Source organism: Thunnus maccoyii, chromosome 4, assembly GCF_910596095.1.
Source record: "Thunnus maccoyii chromosome 4, fThuMac1.1, whole genome shotgun sequence".
NCBI lineage: Eukaryota > Metazoa > Chordata > Actinopteri > Scombriformes > Scombridae > Thunnus > Thunnus maccoyii.
Window position 1 is genome coordinate 21,533,367 of NC_056536.1, and position 23,655 is coordinate 21,557,021.

Sequence of the window (23,655 nt, forward strand, 5' to 3'; positions counted from 1 at the left end):
CTCTCAATCAGGATAATGGCTGTGTAATAGCTGAAGATTGCAGCTACGTTATCACACCAAGAGAGCTGAGTGAAGCCCATCACTGAGAGCAGGAGCATTTGATTAGTTTTGTCTATTGCATCCCTCCAAATGTTCACCTCTCTCAGACAGCCCCTCCTCTCTCCTGCTGGATAATGTAGAGTTAAATGCCCTCATCTGTAACTGGAGAGTCCAGTGTTGACTGACGGGATGTCCTGAGACCCACAGGAAGCTGCTGAAACAATGGAATTTACTGTTTAAGAACCAGCATTTCCAGTTCCTACTCTGTGGCCATTATTTGGAATCGGCCAGAGGAAATACAATATTATTTGTCCTCTGGAGGAAATGCCGTCTCTTTGTGCTCAGTTGGAGTTCTGTGCTATCAGCCTGAGATGGCCTCTGAAGTGTATTAGACTATGACAAAGAGACCAGTTTGAAGATTTAGAAGAGGGCCTCATAGAAATAAAGTTGTAAAGGACAGTCAGTGTGATTTTGTGTCTGTAATTGTGTTAAGTTTATCTTGCGCCCATTGTGCCAAAGCCGCACACCAGATAGAAGGATGCAGACAGAGTGGAGCCATCTTAATCAAAATGTGATAACAGACAGGCTTGTGAAATCCCCAACTAACCACTGCATTTGAGATCTTTTTTAGTTCTGTACAAACTTTGTTTGTAATATTGAGCACATCTGGATGTACTCTTAAGTTACTTAAGTGATAGCATTAAAGAAATAGTTTGATGTTTTGGGAAATAGGCTTATTTGCTCTCTTGCTGAGAGTTGGATAAGAGGATTGATACCACTCGCATATCTGTCAGTTTTAATATGAAGCTGGAGCCAGTTAGCTTAGCATAAAGTTAGCATGGCTCGGTCCAAAGGTAACAAAATCTGCCTGCCAGCACCTCTAAAGCTCACTAAGGGACACATTTTGTTTTGTTTGCTCAATAGGTATAAAAACAGTGTAAACATGACAATTTGTGGTTTTACATGGGGTTATGTGCCACAATTTATATTTTAAAACCACAGTTTGCTGTTTTTTTTGCACAAATTAAACAAAATGCAATGTGTTTAATCATGAGCTTTAGAGGTGATATATGGTGGATTTTGTTGCCTTTGGACAGAGCCAAGCTAGCTGCTCTCCTGTGTTTCCAGTGTTTGTGCTGCTGGCAGTAGCTTCATATTTACCATACAGACATGAGAGTGGTATCGATCTTCTCATCTGACTCCCTGCAAGAAAGTGAATAAGTGCATTTCCCAAAATGTCAAATTATTCCTTTAAAGTATGTTATGCTAGTTGCATAAATTCTGAAGAGCGATGGACATTGCACCATCTGGCTGTTTTCTATCCAAACACTTAGATGGGGTCGAGCTTGGGAGGGCGTCTTGTCTTGCACTATAATCCTCTCTGTCATCACTACAGGTGGTGTTTCATTAGGTGGACCTGTGTGTGTGTGTGTGTGTGTGTGTGTGTGTGTGTGTGTGTGTGTGTGTGTGTGTGTGTGTGTGTGTGTGTGTGTGTGTGTGTGTGTGTGTCTGTCTTTCAATTACTGCAGGATTGTCTGTTCTCCTCTACCCAAAGTAAGGGCAACCTGCCTGTCATTTAACACCTCATCTTTGCCAGCGGCACTGTGCAGGGGAGAGAGAAACACACAAAGACAAGTCTGACACACAAGACTGTCGCTCTTCTCAACATGTGTCAGCTCCCGGTGTCCCGACTAGACACTCGCATACAGACTCTTGGCAGGCATCTTTGTGGTTGTTCATGAGGTTTTTTTCCTCTCTTGCACAAGCAGAGGCTGGGTCTTTGGTGATGTTTGTGTTAGTTTTGAATCTGTTTTAGTGTAAATAGCAGTAAAACAAAAGTTTGAATGTTTTCATTCTCAGTGTTACAATGCCCATTTAATCTTATAATATGTATTTTGCTTACAGTAATTAGTCATTCACCAATTGTAGAGGATTAAGTGAGTAGCATTCTCCCAGAGAACGGCTATAATTTAAGGATTTTGCATGTGTGGTCTGTTTCTTGAGAAGAAACAGTTGTGTTGATATTTTACCTCATCTATCAGAATTATTTGTTATAGTTTAGTCCCAAACTGTTTGTGTGTGTTATCCAAGTTATTGCCACACAGTCTGTAGGTTACATTTAGGTGCAGCACCTTAGTGGTTTAATCGTGGGAGAAAAAAAATCCTTCATACTTTTCACTTAAAGGATAAGTTCACAATTTTTCAAGTCTGTTTTAAAACAGTATTCAGGAGCCCAAATGAACATTGAAACAGATTTTGCTTGCTGTAATCATTCCTCTTGTCCATACTGGACATTAAAAGATCCCTCCCAAATGCACTTTCAATGCAAGTGATGCAGGACAAAATCCACAATCCTCCTTCCATGCAAAAATATATTTCGTTTAATTTTGTTTATTGCAGGCTAATATGAAGCTTCTGCTGTCCAAATTAATCAAATCTAGTTTGTATCTTTCAAAGTTACTGTTTTTTATACCAAATTCCAGCTCAACAGAGAAACACTGTCCAGGGCAACACAAAGAGGTAATTCTGTACTAAAAAGACAGTAACTTTGGGAAATATCCATTTGATTTGACTAACTCATGTTAGCCTCAGATAGACTTTTAAATACATTTTGCACTAAAAGATAACTGTGGATTTTGTAGCCCATCACTTACATTGAAATTGCATTAGAAAATGAACTTTTGTATGAAAATAAGGAATGATTGCAGCAAGAAAAATCTCTTTCAATGTTCATTTTGGCAGCGGAGTATTGTTTTAAAACAGACTTGAAAAATTGTGACCCTATCTTGTAACTGTTTCTGCTGGATGATATGAGAGCAGCTGATATTTCCGGTTATTCTGAATCTTTAATGACTCCATCTGCAACCTCAAATGATTAAGAATCACATAGTTGAAGTCACTTGCAGTCATTTGTAGGTCTGTTTTTCAGACCTGCAAGTGTAACTGATCCACCACTGGGGGGCAGCAGCCCATAATAACCACACATGGCTCCTCTCATTCGCCGGTTGGCTCTGGGTTGCTGTGGTAACGGCTCTGCGTGAAGCAGACTTTCAGTGGTGAGGCTGGGAGACACAGAGGGCAGTGTTGAGCTGGAGGACAGGAGATGAATCCCAATCAGCAGCTCAATAGAGCTTCACACACACTCACACACACACACACTCACACACATGCGCACGCACGCATGCACGCACACACACACACACACTGATATGGACGTTTCCTCAAATTAATGTTTGGTCTCTATAAAATGTTGATTTAATTTGCCTTCTTGTACATCGAAATAATCAAAAACACCCAAACCATCTAGCACTCTTTTACCACCTGGCATGTTTATTTCCACATGCATGATTGACAGGTAGTAGCAATGGCTTATAGTGATGACAGCTGTTATGTGGTACTATAGGCTGCAGCTGCTTGGCACAGTCTTCTGCTGATGTGTTAGGCAGCTACTACCATATGTTTGTGTTCGCTTGCTATCTGGCCAGAGTGTTTTATAATGTAGAGTTTTCGCTCAATTCTCTTCAAATGTCACCTATTATATACTGTATGCATGAGATATTGTAATCCTCTGAACAACCCAGCAAACATCTCAAATTAAAGTCATATCTTCAAAGCACATGGATGCATTTTCTGTGTTTTCATGTACACAGAAATATATGTGAAAGTGTCAATCACAATCTCCTTAGATGTTTGAGAACATACACTCCTCCCTCCCTTCAGTCCCAAAATGAGACAGGGATGCATAACTAGATTTAAGGTTATGTAATGCTGACTGGAGGCATGGAGGATGGGTATAATCCACTCTTATTTGGGTTAAACCCATCTCTCTCTCTCTCTCTCTCTCTCACACTCTCCGTCTATCTGTAAGAGGACAGGGGCCTTGCGTCCTCACATCTCTCTTCTGTCCAATCCCAGGGCTGAAAAGCACCGATCTCTGTCACACACAGTCTTTTACCAGCCAGCTCCACGAACATCTCAGCTCCCAGGAAACATCTCTCAACACGCTAATGTCTATGGTGTCTCAGATTCTCCCTGATGGGATGATTTCATTGTTACAAGGATCAAGAGTATCCTCTCCAAGCTCTCAAATGATCCATCTTACCGTCTAGAAAACATTCTGATTGTTAGTTATTTCCACTGACAGAACAACATAGCATTTTTTTTTCAGCTCCAAGTAACTATTATTTGAATCATCGATTAGTCTGCTGATTTTTTTCTCGAAAGCAATCGCTGTTTTGGTTTATAAAATCTTGAAAATTATATTTTAAAAAAACAGCTATTACAGTTTCTCAGAGACTAAGATGACATATTTAAAATGCTTATTTTGTGCCACCAACAGTCTAAACACAAAAGCTAATCGGTTTTTTATAATAAAAATGGATAAAACCAAAATATTCAACTTTTAGAGGCTGGAACAGGTGCTTTTTGACATTTTGAAAAATGTACTACATTCAAAATTGTGGCAGAATCCACTGATCATTTCAGCTATAATTTGTTTTTATGGTAAAAAAAAAAAAAAAAAAAATTTTACCAGGGTAAATGTGTTTGAATAAAAAAATCAGAGACACTGTCATTATATTTCTACTAATTTTTTTCCATTATAACCACAGGTAAAAACAGGGAGTCAGAACATACAGACTCAAATCAAATCTTGACCTGTAACAAAATGTTTAATCCAATAACGTCAGCCCATTTTTGTAGAACTGGAAAACAAAACATGAGTTCAGACTATATTTAGCTGAGACAGACAGCTGTGGATTAGAGGACAAAGTGTATGAGAATGTCCAGCACAATCACAGCAACAATACGCTGTATCTGATTGTATACAATACAAGGATCTCCATTCAATAGACATGGTAAACTGAACAATTCACCATGTGTATTGTTCAAAATCTGTGGAACACTGCAGCTCTGTGGCTGCTGAGCTGAGATAATATCTCCTGCAGTTTTCTCACCACATCTGGTTGTTTTAAAGCTTTGTTTTTGCTGTTATAAATGCTGAGAAAGTAGCTCTAAAAGGGTCATAAAAAAACCCCAATTGTTTCTTTCTAAAGACTCCAACACCATTTATAAAGCTAAATGTTAAAATAAATTGAAAATGTTGTAAATTGTGCCACATCAAACCATGAAGAGAGGAACTTACTGTTGGTCAAGCAAATAGATAACAGTATGTTGTTTTTTTTCAATATGACATCCAGAATATCAACAGAACCATAAAATGCTCATTTGTTTAGCTTTGTGATTAAAAATCCAGGCAGAAACTAAGTAAATGGCGTATGAACTGTACACATACATGCCTGCCACAGTGGTGTGATTGTAATCTGTGATCCACATGGCTTTAATCCTCATAAATATTGAATATTTGATGACTTTCTCACTGATGGAGCATGACACCTGGGCGGCCCGCCCTCTGCTAGCTGTACGTACCCACAGGAGGGGGGTTGTTCCTGACAGCGGTCCTTATCTCGGGGAAAGCATCTGAGCCAGCAAAACTGACACGGCAGTGAACGCAAACACTTGTGTATGTGTGTGTGTTTGCAGCTTGATCTACACATATTTTATTTCTGATGAGGTGTTATTTATATAAACCACAGCACCAAAGCAGAAACTGGGTGGCAGAGGATGCACTGATACCGAAAGATCATACTGAAAGAACGCTTGTATATGTTGTGTGTGTGTGTGTGTGTGTGTGTGTGGAAGTGTGCTGTTGTATCTGTTTTTCCTTTTACAATCTGACTGCTGCTTGCATGATGGTCGTCAGCACTGGCTGGTTGCTAGGTAACAATTACCTGACTGTGCTTTGCTTGCACTGAATTACACAGCGGGCTGTTTGTCTGTGTGTGTGTGTGTGTGTGTGTGTGTGTACAGCAACGGAAAAATACAGCAAAGTGTACAACAAACCGGTGTCTCCACTTCTGGGTAGAAAATGTTCCACATTAGAATCAGATTTGTGGCAATGATAATATTTGCTTAAGTCTGTTTGTGAATCTGATTTGTACCCTGAATTTTATTTTATTAGCAGTGTGTCTCTAATTTCTGTGTGACAAATGTATCAGTGTGTCTCGTTTTTATATTGCGGTCTGTCAGGATTCATGTTGACCAATGTGTCAGTGGCTGATTTGGTTTAGATTTCCCATTTTTTTTCCATCGTGTGTGTTGTGCTTTATCTGGCCTCGGGGCTCCACATCATCTGTGTTCTCACTTTTACATACTTCAGTATTTATAGTCATGTCCGTGGGGCGGAGGAGGTGGATGTGAAGCCGGGTCTGCTATGACAGATGATGATGCCACTGCGGGGCCACACCTCAGGGCAGATGACAAACATTTCACTGCTTTAAGACCATTTTCACTTTTCTCAGCTGCTGCACCGAAGCCTCTGAGCTGTCTGTCCTTTTCCCCGACTACAGTCTCTCAGCAGCACTTCCTCTCATGCTGCGAGCACTTCCTGCCTCGTTTTAGGAGGACTCTCACCCCAAAACCATGACCAAAGCCCCAATTCTAACCTTAAACCATCTCCTTTGTTAAGTAAGTCTTTGAACAAACTCCCAGATTACCTAAGGTCTGCTCCAACTCTCAGTTCCTTTAAATCAAGACATAAAACTTTTTTTATTTTACTTAATGAGGCTGCATCACGCTTTTTAGGGCTTATAAACGAAAGTATTTTAGGGCTGCAACTAACAATTATTCTCATTATCGATTAATCTACGGTTTATTTTCTTGATTTATCTATTGTTCGTGTGGTTTGCAAAATGTCAATGAATTGTGAAAAATGTCCATCCCAAGTTCCCAGAGTCCATGATTACTCCGCAAAATATCTTGTTTTGTCCGACCATTGTCCAAAGCCCAAAGATAATCGGTTTATTATCACAGAGCAGTATGAAAACCAGAAAATATTCACACATGGGAAGCTGGAACCAGTGAATCTTGGCCATTTTTGCTTAAAAATATAGCTTGAACCGATTATTTGATTATCAGAATTGTTGTTGATTAATAATCTTTTGATCGGCTGATCTATTAATGGACTAATTGTTGCAGTTCTAAATTATATTCCTCAATTCCACTTTACTTTGTGATATAGAGTGACAATGGGCTTTGTACATACTTATATACAGTTGCTACATCCTGGCAACGGTCTAATTATTGAAAAGGAGATTATTCCCACGCAGTCGCTGTGTTTCCATTCATTCGTTCACAGTGATACAGAACAGCGATCATGGTCAGCAGAAGCTTTGCAGTATCCGAAAGCACTGAGTCAAGAGCAACTGGACTTGTTGTAGATTCTTAAAGACGTTTCGCCTCTCATCCAAATGTCTTCTTTAACCTCTCTGTGGTCATTTACACCCCTGAAGTGTAAATGACTCTGCTGAGGTTAAATACCTGAGACTCTCCACCTGTCAGTCAGAAGTGAAGAAGCCTTTTGGATGAGAGGCCAAACATCTTCAGGAATCTCCAAGTCCAGTTGCTCTTGACCAGGAGATGTGTGTTTGCATTTTATTTGGAAAAAACGTTAACATTTTCAAACAGTCCTCTACAGCTCTGTATCGCTCCGTCTGCACTTAACCAAGCCCACTTCAAATCTGAAGAATTTGATAAATCCCTCTCGTAACTATACCCCACCCAGATATTCAGATTCACTCAGAAATATGTGGTTAAGATGGTTAAAGATGCTCTAACTGCCATTTCACTGCGACTTTAAACTGTGTTATGATTCCAACTCATTCTAAAGTAAACTCTACCTATTCAGTCATCACACTGACCCTGCCATCCTGAAGCACGGAGCCAAGAGAAAATCTTCCTCTGTGATCGGAGGCCGACAGGAGGCCATGGCACCTCCCCCGAGAACTGCTTGCCAGCTCTCCCAGACATGGATGATATATTTGGAGATCATTAAATGGTCCTAAATGAGACCCTGGCGTGAGAGCGAGTTCTGACCATCTGGCCCCATTGTGAGCGCCGGGGCTTGTGTTCAAACACAGCCAGCAGCATCAGCACCTCTGATTGGATAGTCACTGAGTAAGCCTGGGAATTCCAGCCAATCAGAGATTCTTTTGATTAATTACCCAATCTCTCTGTATTTCTCTAGATTAACTAATAACTGCATATTATGTGGCAATTGCTTTATCATTTAATGAAATAAATGAACAATTAGTGGAATATCAAAATGTTCATTGTTTCTGTTGCATGTTTGAGTCAGATGGTGTTGAAGTTTTGCCTCACATGGATTATATTCATGTACAAACACAGTCTATGACAAATGAATTTACTTATTTGAGGACATTTTTTCAAGTTGGCTAAAGCAGGAAGACAAAACATTTCATGGAGGATTTCAACAACAGAACACAACCTTTTATGACCTTACTTTTGTTCAAATACAGCATGTAAACAGCGAGGAAGACAAGCCATTTATTTTTTATTTTTCAAGGTTTGTTTACTTGAGCTGTGTTTGTTTGTCTGCTGTTTCCAGGTCACAGGCTCAACAAAGACCTGAAGTGCTACCTGAGCTTGAGGTTTCAAAAGTCTTCCCCCGACCACGAGCTGCAGAAGACCATCCGAGCCAATCTGTATCGCCATGCCGTGCCTTGTGAGTAAAAAGTATTAGTCATGATGATAATAGTGACAGTGGATGCTTAAAGCAGAACATCTGGCTGAAGAATTGTGTGTTTAACCAGTGTTTAGCATCATTTCTTCATCTTTACCCCAATGACCCACTTTCTTTTGGCTTCTTTCTCATTTATTTCATCTTCTATTAATCTCATTCTCTCCGTTCTTTCACCCATAAATTAATCTGTTACACTTAATTTCCTCTTCATCGCTTAAAATTATCACCAGCTCTGCCTCTAACAAATGAAAAGAAAAACAACCCTTGCACAATGTATTACTGTCCATTAAAGACACTTGTGTCTTGACCGCGCCAGAGGACCATTTTTACAGCTGTCTCACATAGCTGTGAAATATACAAACTGTGTGGCTCGAGCCAAACACCCAGCGCCATGCCAGACTCCACAGCTGGGCTTGGTTACATCACAAACAGTTGGATGTGCGGTTAGGTGATGCAGTCCAGCTCTGCTGAGTTCATTTTGCTACTGTACTCATGTCATGTTTATGTTTAAAACAATTTTTTTTCTTGCTCGAGCTGTGATGACCACAAGGCTTAAAGTCTTCCAACAAACACCACAGCGGATCTATTGGGAATATGAGTGTGTGTGCTTTGATTATTACACATTTGCATGACATGATTTAATCAGTGAAGAAAGGGATCATCATTCCCATCAAACACCACTTCTTCCTGTTTCTAGGGCTGTGTGTGTGTGTTTGTTTGCAAGTGTTTGCATCACTGTGTTCCCTAATAAAATGTGGCTTCTAGACTAGATTATGTTTTTTTTTTTTTTTTTACTCGCTCTTGTTCTTTCCTTTTTCACTTTCTCTGCCTCTCAATCTCTGTCCCTCTCTTGCGCTCAGCCATGTGACCAGTAAATCCGCCTCTCTGAGCCTCCCCCGGTGCCCTGCCTGGGATTATGATGTTCTGATATATTGAAAATAGATTTCTGCCTGATTATGTGATGAACATGTTGGGCTCGCGCAAAGATCACAGGACGATGGAAAGGCCTCTGTGCATAGAGGGCAGCCAGCGTTGACACAGACAAAAGGCTAAAGAAATAGTGTAAGATTAATATCGGATTTATGTTCAGTACTAAAAGGGATGCTGATTTATTTGTCTGCCTTGAACGAGGACCACAATGGAAATAAGTTATCTTTTAACTTTATTGTGTTATCCTCGACATTTTAAATGAATATGCATTTGTCGCAGTGGCATTTTATATATATATCTGTTTTGATATGTCAAATAAATCAAATTAAATCAAATTTAGAAATCACTGTCAGTTACTTCAGGTTGTCTTTAACAATAACAGGATAATCCTTGAGCCGCTGCACATCTGTTACTGTCACTAATTTGAGAGGATAACCATCACACCAGTGCCTGTATTTATTATTGTGGGCTGGTGTAAGCAAGTAGAGGGGAAATGTGAAAGCTTCAGTGTGTTTCAAATGAAGGTCACTGGCAGATGTTAATTCCTCTGAACTCTAAACTCAGATATGGGGCAAAAACCTTTAGGTCAGTGAGGTGTGTGGTTATAGATTAGAAGAACGATGTGTAGTTCATAAGTAATCAACAGTAAATCAACATTAAATAAGATTAACAACTGCATGACCAAGTATCTGGTTCTTTGATAAAATCAAAAGTACAACACTGTGTAAAATGATTTCCTGCTTTGAGGACACACACACAGCGAGGTACAGACCAGTGTGAGCTGTGTGCAAGTCCATCAGAGTTAAAAACACATTGCACAACTGTTCTCCACTACACCATGATTTATTCACCAAATGTTTCACCCCGATGTAAATGAGATAGCCGAAAACGTGACGTGTTTTAATTTTGATGGACAAAAACTTTGGGTAGAAGTTAACTACAACCCCCAAGGTGCATTTCAGCAAGAAGCATCCATTCATTGAGTTTAAAAATAAGTTGTGCTAACAGCAGGTAGGAACTAAAGATTACACTGCTGAGAAAACTAATGATAGAATCTGCATCTTAAACAAATTCACTTCCAAATTTTTCAATCTTTAAGAAAAGACTAAAGACCCAGCTCTTTTGCAAACACCTCTGCACTTGATGGACTGTAGGCAGAGAAAAAACAAAAAAACAAAAAAAAAAAAAAACATGCTTCTATGCAATCTATGCACTCTATGCATTGCCTTGTTGCACTGCCTGTTGGCATCTACGTCCTATCGGTCCCAAACTTAAGCTTTATGGTACTTACTCGTGTTGTTGTCTCCTGACTAGATCCCTGCTTGTGTTGTATCAGTCTCATATGTACTTTGTATTTTGAATTTGCTTTGCATTTCAAAATACAAAGCATTTTGAATTTGCTATAGCTCTGATTGGTGCCTCTGACTGACTTCTCCATGGTAACAGCGGCCAAGGCTCATGGGTACTGTAGTATCCAGAGCCATGCCAGGCATAATTTCTCAAAAACAGAGTTGAAATAATTAAAACTGCTGCTGGCCATAATGCAAACATATAGAATTGTTAAATTATCCATGAGATTGCAGTGTTTCCATGATAAGTAACATTGAGGAGATTGTTTCGACAAAAAATTTAAAATTGGGAATAGAAAACGCGCGAAAAACACTTCAGGAACCAGTAGCTCGTCCCACTTTGTGACTCTATTACAGTTTTCTTTTTGTTCATCTTAACAGAGAAGAGCCTTGTTGTTTTCAGCTCTGCTATTCTTTACTGTGTTCCCCATTGCAATGATTTAGACTGATGCACCGACAAGAAAGTACTGACAAAAGTTCAAATGACCAGAAAAACTTGTATAGAGCTACATTAGCTCTTGATGATTAGCAAAACTCTGTAAAAAAAAAAAAAAAGAAAGAATTAATACAATAGATGTTTTTTAGTGTAAAACAGCTGCATTAAATCCTGAGATGATGTTCGTCCACAAAGAACAGATGTCAGAGGAGGAAAAATCTCACAATGCGTCCCAGTATTTCAGTGCAATCTTAAGCGACTTCCATTTTTATGCTACTTTATACTTCTACATTTCAGATGGAAATATTGTACTTTTTACTCAGCTACATTTATTTGACAGCTAGTTACTTTACAGATTCACAGATTTTAGAAACAAAACACGATCATCTTATAAAGTGTGATTGATTGTTATATATTAAACTACCCAACAATCTATAATGTAATCAAAGTTAGCTCCACCTGCATCTGCTACAACATTGAAATGCTGTTTACATGTTAGTGCATCAGTAATAACGATATAATAATATTACATCTCACTGCATGCCAGTGTTATACTATTATATTTTGATACTAATAATTCTGTATTTTTACTTAAAAATAAAATGTTTAATGCAGGACCTCACAACAATTACCTGTGGTGCAAATAGGTGCATGAAGAATAAACAGAGTATAATGTATAGACCACTTGATACCCTGCCTACTGTATCTTCACACCTGAGCAAGTCACCGCTGAGATTGGGCATTAATTGTCAGTTCTTGAAAAATTATAAAAGTGTAGGATATGTTGATGTTCCATATTGCACTTTGTTTGAGGCATAAAGACACTTAATCACCAGAACACACTCATGCAGGAGGAATTGGCCCTGATTATTCATTAATTGAAAATATTCCACTTTTTCCGACTTGTATCTCAAAAGGAAAGCCTCCAGCCTCTCTACAGACTGGACTCACTCTGTAGTTGTACTGATCAATTATTAAGAAGCCTGCATAACGCTACATTTTTTATTTCAAAGTAATGATTCAAAGTCTGTGTACTTTTTGATGGCATACTGTAAATGTACTTTATTAATGACAGAAAACTCAAAAATGGGCCACAACACACTCCTGGTCAGTCTGAAATGTTTACACTGTTTACCCCTCCTCTCTGTCTTTCTGTGTCTTTCTTCCTGTCCCTCCCTCTCTCCCTTTCTTGGTTGACCTACTATCGCTGCTGCCTCCTGTTTATTGTCTCTCTCTCTCTCTCTCACACACACATGCAAATATTTTCTTGGCATGACAAGGCAGAATGACAAAAGCTGTCAAATAAAAGCCACACTTCTCAGCCCTCTGTTTCCTTTGTCTCTGTGTCTCTAATGTCTCCTCCCCCCTCTCCTGAGCACATGTGTTGCTCCCTGCCTCCCCTTGCTTGACTCGAACAGGTGCCTTTCCCTCAACCACTGGCCGAGGTTTTTTTTTTTTTTTTTTAATGTGAATGTGTGTTTATATGAAGGGCACACTTACCCCCCTCACCCCTCTCCATGTCAACCCACTCTCCTCCCCTCTCCTTCATAGCCCCGCTGCTACAGATGGCCATTGTTATCATGTGCAGCAAATGTCACAATTGATAGAGAAGTTGCTCTCTCGTGGGATTCATTTCCCTCTCACGTCTACAGCTGCTGCTTGGGGATGAGGGTTATCTCGGCGTTATCCCAGCGTTTGAGCCACAGAGCGAACCAATCCTCCCTCCCCCCACCTGATCTCTCCCTCTCTTTCTCTCTCTCTCTCTCTCTCTCCACTCTCTCTCTGTCGTTCTCCTCTCTTCACTTCAAATCCTCCAGTGAGTGTCAGCGTCCCTGTGGCTCGGCGGTGGCTGCTGCCTTCCTCTGTCACACTCTAGCTGCTCCCACCGTCTCCCTGCCTCTGCTGCTCTCGCCCTCTCCCTCCATCTCCTTCTCTCTCTCTCTCTGTCTCTCTCTCTCTCTCTCTTTCTCCCTCCCCTCCTCGCTGTCCTTCACTCCCTCGCTTCCTTGTTTTCCACTCCACTGCCGATCTCGGGGAAATCATTGTTGGAGACAAAATTCTCTGTTTGCCGCTCACACAAAGAAAGGGATTACGACTTGATTTGCTGGCTCCGGGCTCGCTCTGCACCCAGGCAAGTGGCAGCTCCTTATTCTCTCCTCTTTTTTTTTTTCCATTCTCACCATCCGCCATCCGTTTGGTGAAGCCTGTGATGTATGCATGGCAGAGAGTGTGTGTGGTTGATGCTGTGTATATAGGCTAAGGGAATCAGGGAAGGTGGGGGTAGGGGTGGGAATTATGTGAGGGGAAAGAGGGGGGCAGGCACACTCGGAGCAGGCACGTCCAACCCAGAGGGACAGATGGCCAGTAGCCCTGGTGCTTTTTCCTCTTTGGTTTTCTAATTCACCCTGCAGGCTTTGTGTAAGGCCCACTAGTACACAGACCTTCTTTTCAGGAAGCAAGAGATGGCTGCTCTCCTTAGCTAGAAGAGGGAGGGAGGGGGGGTATCTGTGTGTGAAGAACGGACAGGGTATATGAGAGGAGAGGAAGGGGGAGGAGGAGGAGAGGGAGGGGGGAGGGGGGGGGGGGGGTTGCTGTAGAGGCAGAGCAGGTTTTTAAGAGGAGGTTAGGAGAGGAGAGGAGAAGAGATGAGGAGCTGAGAGGGAACAGAGAGGGGGGTCATCAGCCTCAAATGCATGGAGGTCAGGTCCAGATGCTGCTCAAACAAAAGGGCTTCTCTGGGGGAACGGCAGGGGGAAGCGTGGCACTCGCCATTGTGTGTGTCGCTGCATTGCAGGGTGCTGCCGGGGAGCCTCATGCTAATGATGGCCATTCATTCTTGTAACGGGCGAGTGGGCCCCAGCTTCTGTTTGCCTGCTTTTCACATACGCACGGTTCATATTTTGTTCATGTGACCAAATATCTGCTGTGTTAACACACTGTTCGCTCTGGAAACGGCGAGGGATGGAAAAAAAAACGATTGCTTCAATGCTCATTGAGGAAGCTGAGCAAATATGTGTTTTTGCATAGTAATGATGTATGAAGACAGGTGCAGACTCTGTATGTGTGTGTTTACATGGACTGTGTGTGTGTGTATGTGTGAGAGAGAGAGAGGTTTATGTTTAATGCATGTGTTGGTGTATTCAGTGCCATATTTAGCACATTCCACACACACAGGCAACATTTCTTACCTCTTTCTCATAAAAATGAATTACAAGCCAAACAGGCCAACAGGACTGCAGATCTTCCTTCTTGTTTTATCGCCTGTGTGATTGGCAAGTGGGTGGAAGGTGGAAGTGGAGGCCGTGGTCTCTGATGCTGTTTTTGTTATTGACAATCTCCTCCAGGCCCATTTCCAAGTCATTTTATGGCAGGTTATCCTGGAAAAAACCCATCACAAACAACACAACCTCTACTTCTGTTCCTGCACCTGTAGTTTAGAACAGACTGTACCCTGAGCCTGCTCTCACATTTACTTAATCAATCCTGATGAGCAGCCACTGTGATCATGAATATAAATTGCAGCTCACAATAATATTATTGTCATTCAAAAATCCCTATTCATGTTCTCTCATGCAAAACAATCATCCTTTGATCTTGGGAATACTCAAGTAAGGATGTGCAGATAGTTGGCAGGATCACCCCAGTCACTCAGGTCAATTTAAAGTGATCAGTCCCTGATTAATGAGTCACTATCTTGTCCAACAGCTGCAGAAATGCTTTCTATAGTTCCCTCTGTATAGCTGGGGGGGACTGCAGTCCCTGCATGCTCAGACCAGAGTGATACTTTGAGACAACCACACACTTTGAGCAAAAGGAAAACTGTTGATTAAATTAAAGATTGACGATTATTTTTTTCACAGCTAGCTATCTGTGTTTTGTTGTCAGTGGTGGAGTGTGGTGATGATGACCCTGTCTTTGAGGTCAAGGAAATGAACTGCGCTAATTCACTGAGCGAACAAAGATTCTCTGTTGTCGTCTTGTACAAGACTAATCTGTGTTTGTGAGAGTCTTGTGATGATTTGGATCCAACGTGGGGGCCAGCTAGCCTACATACTGCAGCTCCTAAGTGTTTGCTAGCCTCGATGCCTCCGAGCAGTGAGTGTGGTGATGCCAGTTTGATCTAAAATTGGATACATGAGCTTCTTCACTGAACTTTACTTGTGCTGATGTGTCGGCTTATTTGTTGTGTTTCAATCATGTTTACTCCTTCTGTGAATGAGCATACTTTTCTTATTCGATAGCCTTATTTGGTGTTTATTTATGACATGGCACTTTTAGCTTAATAGTAGCTGTGTCAGTGCACTTTAGAGTTCAACAAACCTATGAAACCCTGAACCTCCTTCAGGGTCTTAGGTTTTACAGTGTAGTTGTCACTGAAGGTAATATACAATAACATTCTTGCACTTTGTTAGAATATTTGGAGATCAGAATATTTGAGTAGTGTGTGCAAACTATAAATGACATATGTTACATGAATGTTTGATCTGTCCTCCCACCATGCCGCTGCCATTTTGTCAACCCAGTTAATCCCTAAAGGAATGATTCAACATTTTGGGAAAAACTCTTGACATTCGCTTTCTAGCCAAGTGTTGGATCCTCTCATCTAACTCTTGGCTAGAAAGTGAATATTAAGACATGTTACAACATTGGAACAGTTAATTCAGGATACCAAATTCTGAATTCAGAATTATTGTTGATTCATTCAGGAGTGTCATTAAAGCTACTTTTAGCTGTGGTACAATGAGGGCATGTGGCTGAGGTTGGACCATGTGAATCTAAACAGAAAGCTGCAGTCCTCTTCCCTCAGGGCTGCTCCTGGGTTTTGTGGTCAGGTTGCCTGGGCAGCAGTCCATGTCCATGCAGGTACAGACCTGCATTTCCAGGTACAAGCTTTCCTTTGGTCTGCCATCGGGCTCTTAATCTCCTAAGGTCCTAATCAAGTCCAGACTCAGTGCTCTAGTTTGATCAACGTATAGTAAACAAATCCAACCTGCAACCAGCGCTGCATTTGATCAACTGTCATATTTATTCATCTATTTGCTCTTCTGCTTACCAAGCTGGTAACATAATCAGCATCTTTTACACTACATGATACTGTACCCGCTCCCATCTTCATCCACATTCTGAATCTTTACCCCCATCCTTGTCCCGCTGACCTCTACACCCTTCCTTAACCCAGCTTTCACCCCTGGAGAGGTTTTCTCAGTCACGAGACCCGCTCGAAGCGCACGCTGTTTATCAGGAGAGACCATGTGTTAGGTAATGTCAAGAGTCTATATTTATGACTAAGATAGCAGGAGAAGGAGCAGGGAAGAAGAGAAAGACAGAGGAGAGGAGGAGAGAGTAAGAGAGAGCAAGAGGGAGGGAGGGAGGCTGTGGGCGGGAGTATGCGGGGGGCTGTGGGGCTGCAGCCATTGGCCTCAGACAGGAACTGGAGTGTGAATAGCTCACATTGGCTTAGCCTCTAAGCTGGGCTGGACCTCTAATTTGCTCTGCTTGTGGAGCTTTGAAGAAAAACGGCAGCTGCCTACTAGCTGCCTGCCTGAATGAGCTCGCAAGCTGGGAGCTAGCACTCGCTCACAGACAACTGGATGATCCATGGATGGTTTGGATGGAGCGGGGAGAGCAGAATTCAGCCTGCTTGGATTTATCTTTTTGAATATTTCTGTGGAATAACGTGCAGAGAGGAAAGCAGCAGCAGCAGCAGTGGCGGCGGCGGCGGCAGTGTAGAGGTAATTCTGTGACATTTACTTCTGCTCCTGGGAGTGATGCCCTGGCTTCCGGGATTAGATTGGAAGGGATGTGGGTGGGGAGAATAGAGAGATACACACAGGGGCAGAAATACAGAGGCAGGTGGATTTTTTTAATATATATATGAGCACTAAGCTGAGAGAATCAGTACCTATGCAGGTCTGTGGTCTGATATTGATGAGCTGTGATGTGTTGTGCCGTGTGTCTGTGATGATGGCGGATCTGTGTGTGCACACATATGCATGTTTGTCTGTCTGAGATGGTGTTTGGTTAGGGGTTGAAATTAAACACCGATCTGTTGACATGCTCGCCTGCTGTTAGAGGACATTATTCCCCGAGCCTGCCACATCTTCTCCCTCATCTTTTCTGTGTGCCTCTTTTTCTTTCCTCCTTCTCTTCATTTTCACCTCCTTGAGTCACCCTTCCTTGTGCATCAGCTCTCGCCTCTCAGCTTTACTCTTTATTTAAAGCGTCTTGCCCCCTGTTTCATCTGGCTTTTTCTCCAGTAAAGAGTGGTTTGTCAGACATGGAAAAAAAAACAAAAACCCTGCCATCTTTTGTGCAATTTTACAAGATTTCCAGCTTAATGACGCCTCAGATTGAATGTGCTTGCCCACTGTTAATTTTCAGCCCCCCTCCCTCATTCTTCTCCCCCATATTGAAAGGGGAGAGAGATGGGGAGGGAGCAGGGGGAACAGCAGGAGAATAGTGGCTGGGACTCAGCTGTGAGGAGTGTTGTGGCGCGAGCTGAAAGAATGGCCTGTTGTGTTGGGCAGTGGCAGTATTGTGTGTCTGGCCTCTCTCTCCCTCTGTCCTGTTCCTCTTTAATGAATAACTCCATCATCCTTTTATTCAAACAATCACAGCAAGGAACCTGCTTTTCTTATAAAAAACAGAATAAAATAGGCTCTTTGATGAAGAAAGCTAGCCTTTCCATAAATGCAGGGCTCTGTATTGTTTGAAATATTCTTGATAATAGTGCCAATAGGATACCTGAGATAAAAGACACAGGAACAATACTCTTTTAGATAACTTACATTGAAAAATATAAGCATGTTTTTCTACAAAACCCCTTTTTTTCATTCAACGAAAGAAGCCAAAGTTCTCATATATACAGACAGTCACACAAGTACGTCGCCTAAATAAAACAGTGTAAAGACGGCAAAATCCAGAATTCAATCAAGTCTGATTTAAAGAATAAGTAAATAATAGTATGAATCTGAAAAAATTTGATCCTTCTGTACGTTCTTTGTTGTCAGTACTTTGCACTCCTAGAAAAAGTTTTGAGATTTGATATCTAGCCCTACATAAAAGTGACACTTTTTTTGTGATATTGCAGATATAGTTGACAGAAAATCTTTTAGGAACTTATTCTGTTTAATAGTGAGTTTTAGAAGTGTGTGAATGGTTACGTGTGTGTGCGTGTTTCGCTGTGAGAGGCAAGAAACAACGAACCACAGCTTCATCTCCTTGCGGTTGAATCCTCCCCAACCCCACGGTAGTTAATTGAACCTACTATAGCATGACGTGCTCTGAGCAGCACCCCAGCCCCTGATAGGATCTGGAGTGGGCCTGCTATTTGCTTAATCATTAATCTGAGGGCCTCCGCTACATTGATTCTCTCTCCGTTCTCCTTCATAAATCATTATGGGCCAACAATCCCTTTAATGGGGGGATGGAAGTGCTGATTGAACACAGCCGTGGCACTCAGGACGTAATACTCACCTTGGTGTCCGGGTCAGATAGGCAGGACTGAGGAAACAGGTCCAGCACCTGTCCATCTCTGTAGCAGTAGACTTCCAGCCTTCAAGCATGAAGATGGAGTGATACATCCGTTAGTTAATATAAGTTAAACCCATGTTCAGACCTTTCCTAAAGCCTCAAATTGAAAAACATATTCTGTATTAGTCCTATTAGAATCTTTAAAAAGATTTGTCCCACTGACACCATAATGGATGCAAATGGCCATCTATCCATAGTTTGTGGTTGAGACGCTCCCATCATCTGACCAGTGTATTAAGGGACTACTTGTGTAGATGAGGCCTTAAAGTGCTGCCTCAATCAATGCCGCTCCGGTAATTGGCTTAGAGGCCCAAGAGAGTTCCCTGCTAACTCCCTGTGTGATTGTTTGCTTTCTCTGCTCCTTCTCTGCTCTGTCTGCTCTGAGATATGCACGTAATTTCTTCTCGCGTCACACCTCTCAGTCTCTGTTTTCATAACACACACTTCCCTGTCAACACCAAGCGTGTGTTTATCCTGGAAACACGCCCTAATTTATGCTGTAGCTATGGATTTTTAAGTTGTGACGTTCATTCAAATATATAAAACATCCATTTCATATTACACATTTTAAGAGCATTTCTTAAAAAACAAGCACGACTCTGCACAATTCATACTCCTTCAATCAGGATGATCTCACTCTCAGGTCAGTTGGAAGTTGCTCGGTCTCACGTGTCCCCCCCCCCCCCACCCCCTCCAAACGCCACGCTCACACTTCCAACCAGCAGGGGTTAAAAACAGCAGATGTTTGACTGAACCGGTGTGCGTGTGTCCCTGTCTGTGTCTACGAGTTGTGTGTATGTCTGTGTTAGACAATGAGTGGAAGCTCCCCAGACCATTAACAGCAGGAAGGCGATTGAGGGTATCAGATATCAACCAGAGTACTGTCAGCCAACTGCCTATTGTTAATACACAGGAGGACGTTTTTTCACCTGGAGTTGTCTGTGTGTGTGTGTGTATGATTGTGGTTGTCTTTGTTTGTGCATGTGGTTTTCTGTTTGTTGTTATTTCACAAACACAAAACATTTGCTTTCACTGGCGTTATTATGGACATATGCAGTTTGTGTCCCCAATGACAATTGATGGATGAGTAAAGATCTTAGGAGAGCGGGAATTCATGCAGGTGTGGCTGGAGAGGTATTCAGGCTGTCTTGGCCTCAGGTGGCAGTGGACTAAACTGGCCAGGTCAGGAAAGACTGCAGAGGATGTAGAGATACATGTTACCTTTCAGTCAAAAAGGTGACATTTAAGAGGCTTATTGTGACACTCCCCTTGAGAAAAAATGATACAGGTTCTGCCTAACTGCACCTTTTAGAAAAAATAGAAGCACATTTTTTATTTTTGACTTTTGAAGCATGCATGCATGCAAGTGACTGTATAATGTCAGTTTCAGGTGAAACAATAGTATGAAACACAGTCTACAGATGTGCTGTGTCTGAATCAGAGTTCATTTTCAGGCTGTGTTTAGTGATATAGTATAAATAAAGTCCAGTTGTTAGTCTGTGCAGTAAATAGTCTGTGTAGTTGGTGTAAATAAATGCAGTAGAGTGTGCTGTCGCTACTTCTTCTGCAAAGTAGGTGCTCAACTAACAAAGGACTTAATGTGGAAAAACAATGGCAGCAGATTCAGTAAATAGACAAAGTACAGTGTTGACGTGGGTTTTATCACTTGATCAAATATTAAAATCAATGATCAGTTATGTTGAATTTATAAAATATGTATATAAACAAGGCTAAGAGTCTATAACCATGGTAGTGACTCTGTGCTTAGGCACAGCACTGATTCAACATACTAACAGTGACATTGCTAACATACTGATGTTTAGCAGGTATTGTTCACCATCGTGTTTTAGTGTGTAATTTGCCAATTACTACTGAACACAAAGTACGGCTGAGGCTGATGGGAATATAAATGGTTTTGCTGGAATTTGGCCATAAAGCAAAGTATTGGAAAAATAAAAAATTTGACCTGATGATGGCACACGAGGAAGAGTCAGGGGATGACTAAAGTTGGTACAGTTGAGGGGAACATGAGTGTCTGTACCCAATTTCATGGCAGTCCATCCGGTTGTAGAGATATTATATAATAAACCCCAAAAATGTTAACCTCATCATAGCACTAAATGAAAAGTCAGGAGATGACAGAAGTCAGTAGGATTTATGTCTGTACAAAATTTTATAGCAGTCCATCAAATAGTTGCTGATATTTTTCAATCTGAACCAAAGTGGTGAACCGACTGACTGGCACTGCCATATAGAGCCACACGACTAGCATGGCTAAAAACAAAAGCGTTTAAAGGCAGACTCTATCTGAAGACTCATAAAATGTAATTTGAGATGCGCTTATAACCTGTTCACTGCCAAAATAAGCTCAAAAATATGATTCTCATATTTTAATCCTTCAGCTACTCATGTTCGTACATGTGGATCTCTGGCAGGCTTGAGCCACTTTAAGACAATACAAACATTCACTCAGCTACATGAATGAAATATTTAGTCAGTCTCCACAGATAGCAGCTTCCCTTTTAGTACAAACTTGCACAGGTTGCGTCAGACCAACAGAAAGGGCTGCAGTGCAACTTCGTTTCATACAAAAATGTGTCTTTTTTTCCACATTGTTGCTACACATTGTCTTCTTTTCTTGACCATTTTGCAAATAGTGTCACTTTTATATTAGCTCAGTATTTGTTACGATGAAATCCCGAATGATGCGGAGCATTATAAGAAGGAAAATATGAATTTGTGGCTGCCAAAGCAGTCAAAGTTGAGCCTTGTGCATTTTAAAAGATTCAGTAGCCAGATGGCCTAAGAATCTGCTTTCCTCTGAAGCTAGATGAAAAGGCCTCTAAATGTTTTGTCACTAGAGCTGCAGCTCATGTTTACAGCGTACATTAGCTGAAGCCTTCAAAAACATTTGAAAAAAGGGGAACTCTTCTAGATTTTGTCCCAGTCAAAGTTAATAAAATGCTGATGAGATCAAGTTTAGAGTGATTATTACTTATATGACATGTTTTGGTTCAGGTGGAAGTGAGATTTTAATTAAGTGCAAAAATAATCAAAAACTTCTTCTTTCCCTACAGTCTCATCTAAAGCAGGTTTATATGTCATTTCACAACAAAACTGCAGTACAATGATCTTTGTCCTAGAAAAATAACTTGCTTTGTTTAGTAATCTAGAGAGAAAATGGACAAATCAATCAGCTGCTGTCTTGTCATGTGTTATGTCTTTACTGTTGGGACATTGTTGCTGCCATGTAGTTGCAGGAAGGCCAACTCCTTCACTACAGCTGCTGTTTGCTTGTTCAAAAGCTCAGAGATAAAGACCATATCAGTCTTATCAGTGCATTTTGCTGCTTTCTGTGACACCTCACTGAGAGATGATGCTGCTATACTGCACTTCACGTCGGTCTCTTTCTGTGATCCTGATCTTCTCGTACATCCCCTAAACTCTTCGGCCATGACAGAGCTGAAAATGATAGATTTCTCTAGATTGCCAGATTACCAGTTCATATAAAAATGACCGTCATGACTCAAATGCACAGAGCACCTTCTGTACTGTAAGGTGATAACGTTCCTCCAAGGTCTGCAACTCTCAAGGTCTGTAATTAATGTCTTAGGACAGCTTCAGATGCTCCTGCAGTTTATGATGCGTGTTCAGTAGGAGTGAGTGAGTGTCCCAGTATTAGGAGACAGGATGTGGGTCATAGCATGCACTCAAACAGGCCACTTCAGGGACACATGTCCCCTGCTCCGGAGCTTTTTATGAACTGCCAGTGAGGACAGAAACTGGCTTCCACAACCTGCTATTTATAGTCCACATTCTGAATAAACTGTATATGTGTTTACACACTCTTTCTCACTTCTATCTGTGTCTCTATCTGTGTCTTGTCTGTCTCATAGTGTGTGTGTGTGTGTGTGTGTGTGTGTGTGTGTTGCTCTACCAGTGTAGATGCTCATACCTGCATCCATATGTGTGTTTACTGTAAATGTCATTCTGCTGCATATGAGTGGTAGCTAAATCAAGCAGAGAATACAATGAGGATGAAAAGTGAGCAGACATGCAACATTACTTAAAGCTTATAGGTTTAGCTCATGAAACCCCTTTGCCCCTCTACTTCTTATATAGGAGGGGACAGTAACACAAACACCTTACAGTACAATGCAATCTAGTACAAAAACCATGTCAACTGTGGTCTCAAAATTTTGAGGCCACGGAGTTAAATTAACACCTCTATATTTGGCAGTGCTATTGCATTGGGCTGTATAGTAATTCATATTATTGTTCATCCACTTCATGTTTTGACTTTGCCCATGAAACGTAAGAAAATAGTAAAAATGGCAAGCAAATCACAATTTTCCAGAGCCTAAGGTGACATCTTTATGTTGCTTGTTCTTTGTGACCAACAGTTCAAAACCCAAAGATATTTAGTTTAGGGCTGCATCTAACAATTATTTTCATTATCTGTTAATCTGTGGATTATTCTCTCAAATAACCAAATAATCATTTAGTCTATGAAATGTTAAAAAAATAGCAAAAAAGTTGCGTTCACAATATCTTAGAGCAATTTGCTTGTCTTGTCTTACTAACAGTCCAAAACCTTAAGATATTCAGCAAAACAGCAAATCACTTCACATAAGAGAAACTGGAACCAGAAAATGTTTTGTCATTTTTGATCGAAAAATGACTGAAATGATTATTCAATTGTCATGTTGATCGACTGATCAATTAGTTGTTGCAGCTCTAATTTAAATGTTTGACATTTTTGCTTGTTT

At 41.1% G+C, this 23,655-nt stretch overlaps 1 protein-coding gene and 1 long non-coding RNA gene across 11 annotated transcripts in view; one reads left to right on the top strand and one right to left on the bottom strand.

Moving 5' to 3' along the window:
* LOC121895350 (membrane-associated guanylate kinase, WW and PDZ domain-containing protein 1-like) overlaps positions 1–23,655 on the top strand; it is a 96,740-nt gene that overhangs the window by 27,028 nt on the left and 46,057 nt on the right. For all 9 annotated transcript variants that reach the window (XM_042408410.1, XM_042408409.1, XM_042408402.1 and 6 more), the window contains exon 2: positions 8,504–8,620. In XM_042408410.1, the coding sequence (XP_042264344.1) occupies positions 8,504–8,620 (117 nt within the window). The remainder of the gene's footprint in view (positions 1–8,503; positions 8,621–23,655) is intronic.
* LOC121895353 overlaps positions 2,819–23,655 on the bottom strand; it is an 89,686-nt gene continuing 68,849 nt past the window's right edge. Inside the window, exon 4 of one of the 2 annotated variants that reach the window (XR_006095754.1) lies at positions 2,819–3,101. This is a non-coding gene — a long non-coding RNA (uncharacterized LOC121895353). Of the gene's footprint in view, positions 3,102–18,835; positions 18,909–23,655 lie in introns of those variants that run through there. The other variant, XR_006095755.1, reaches the window with a different exon arrangement.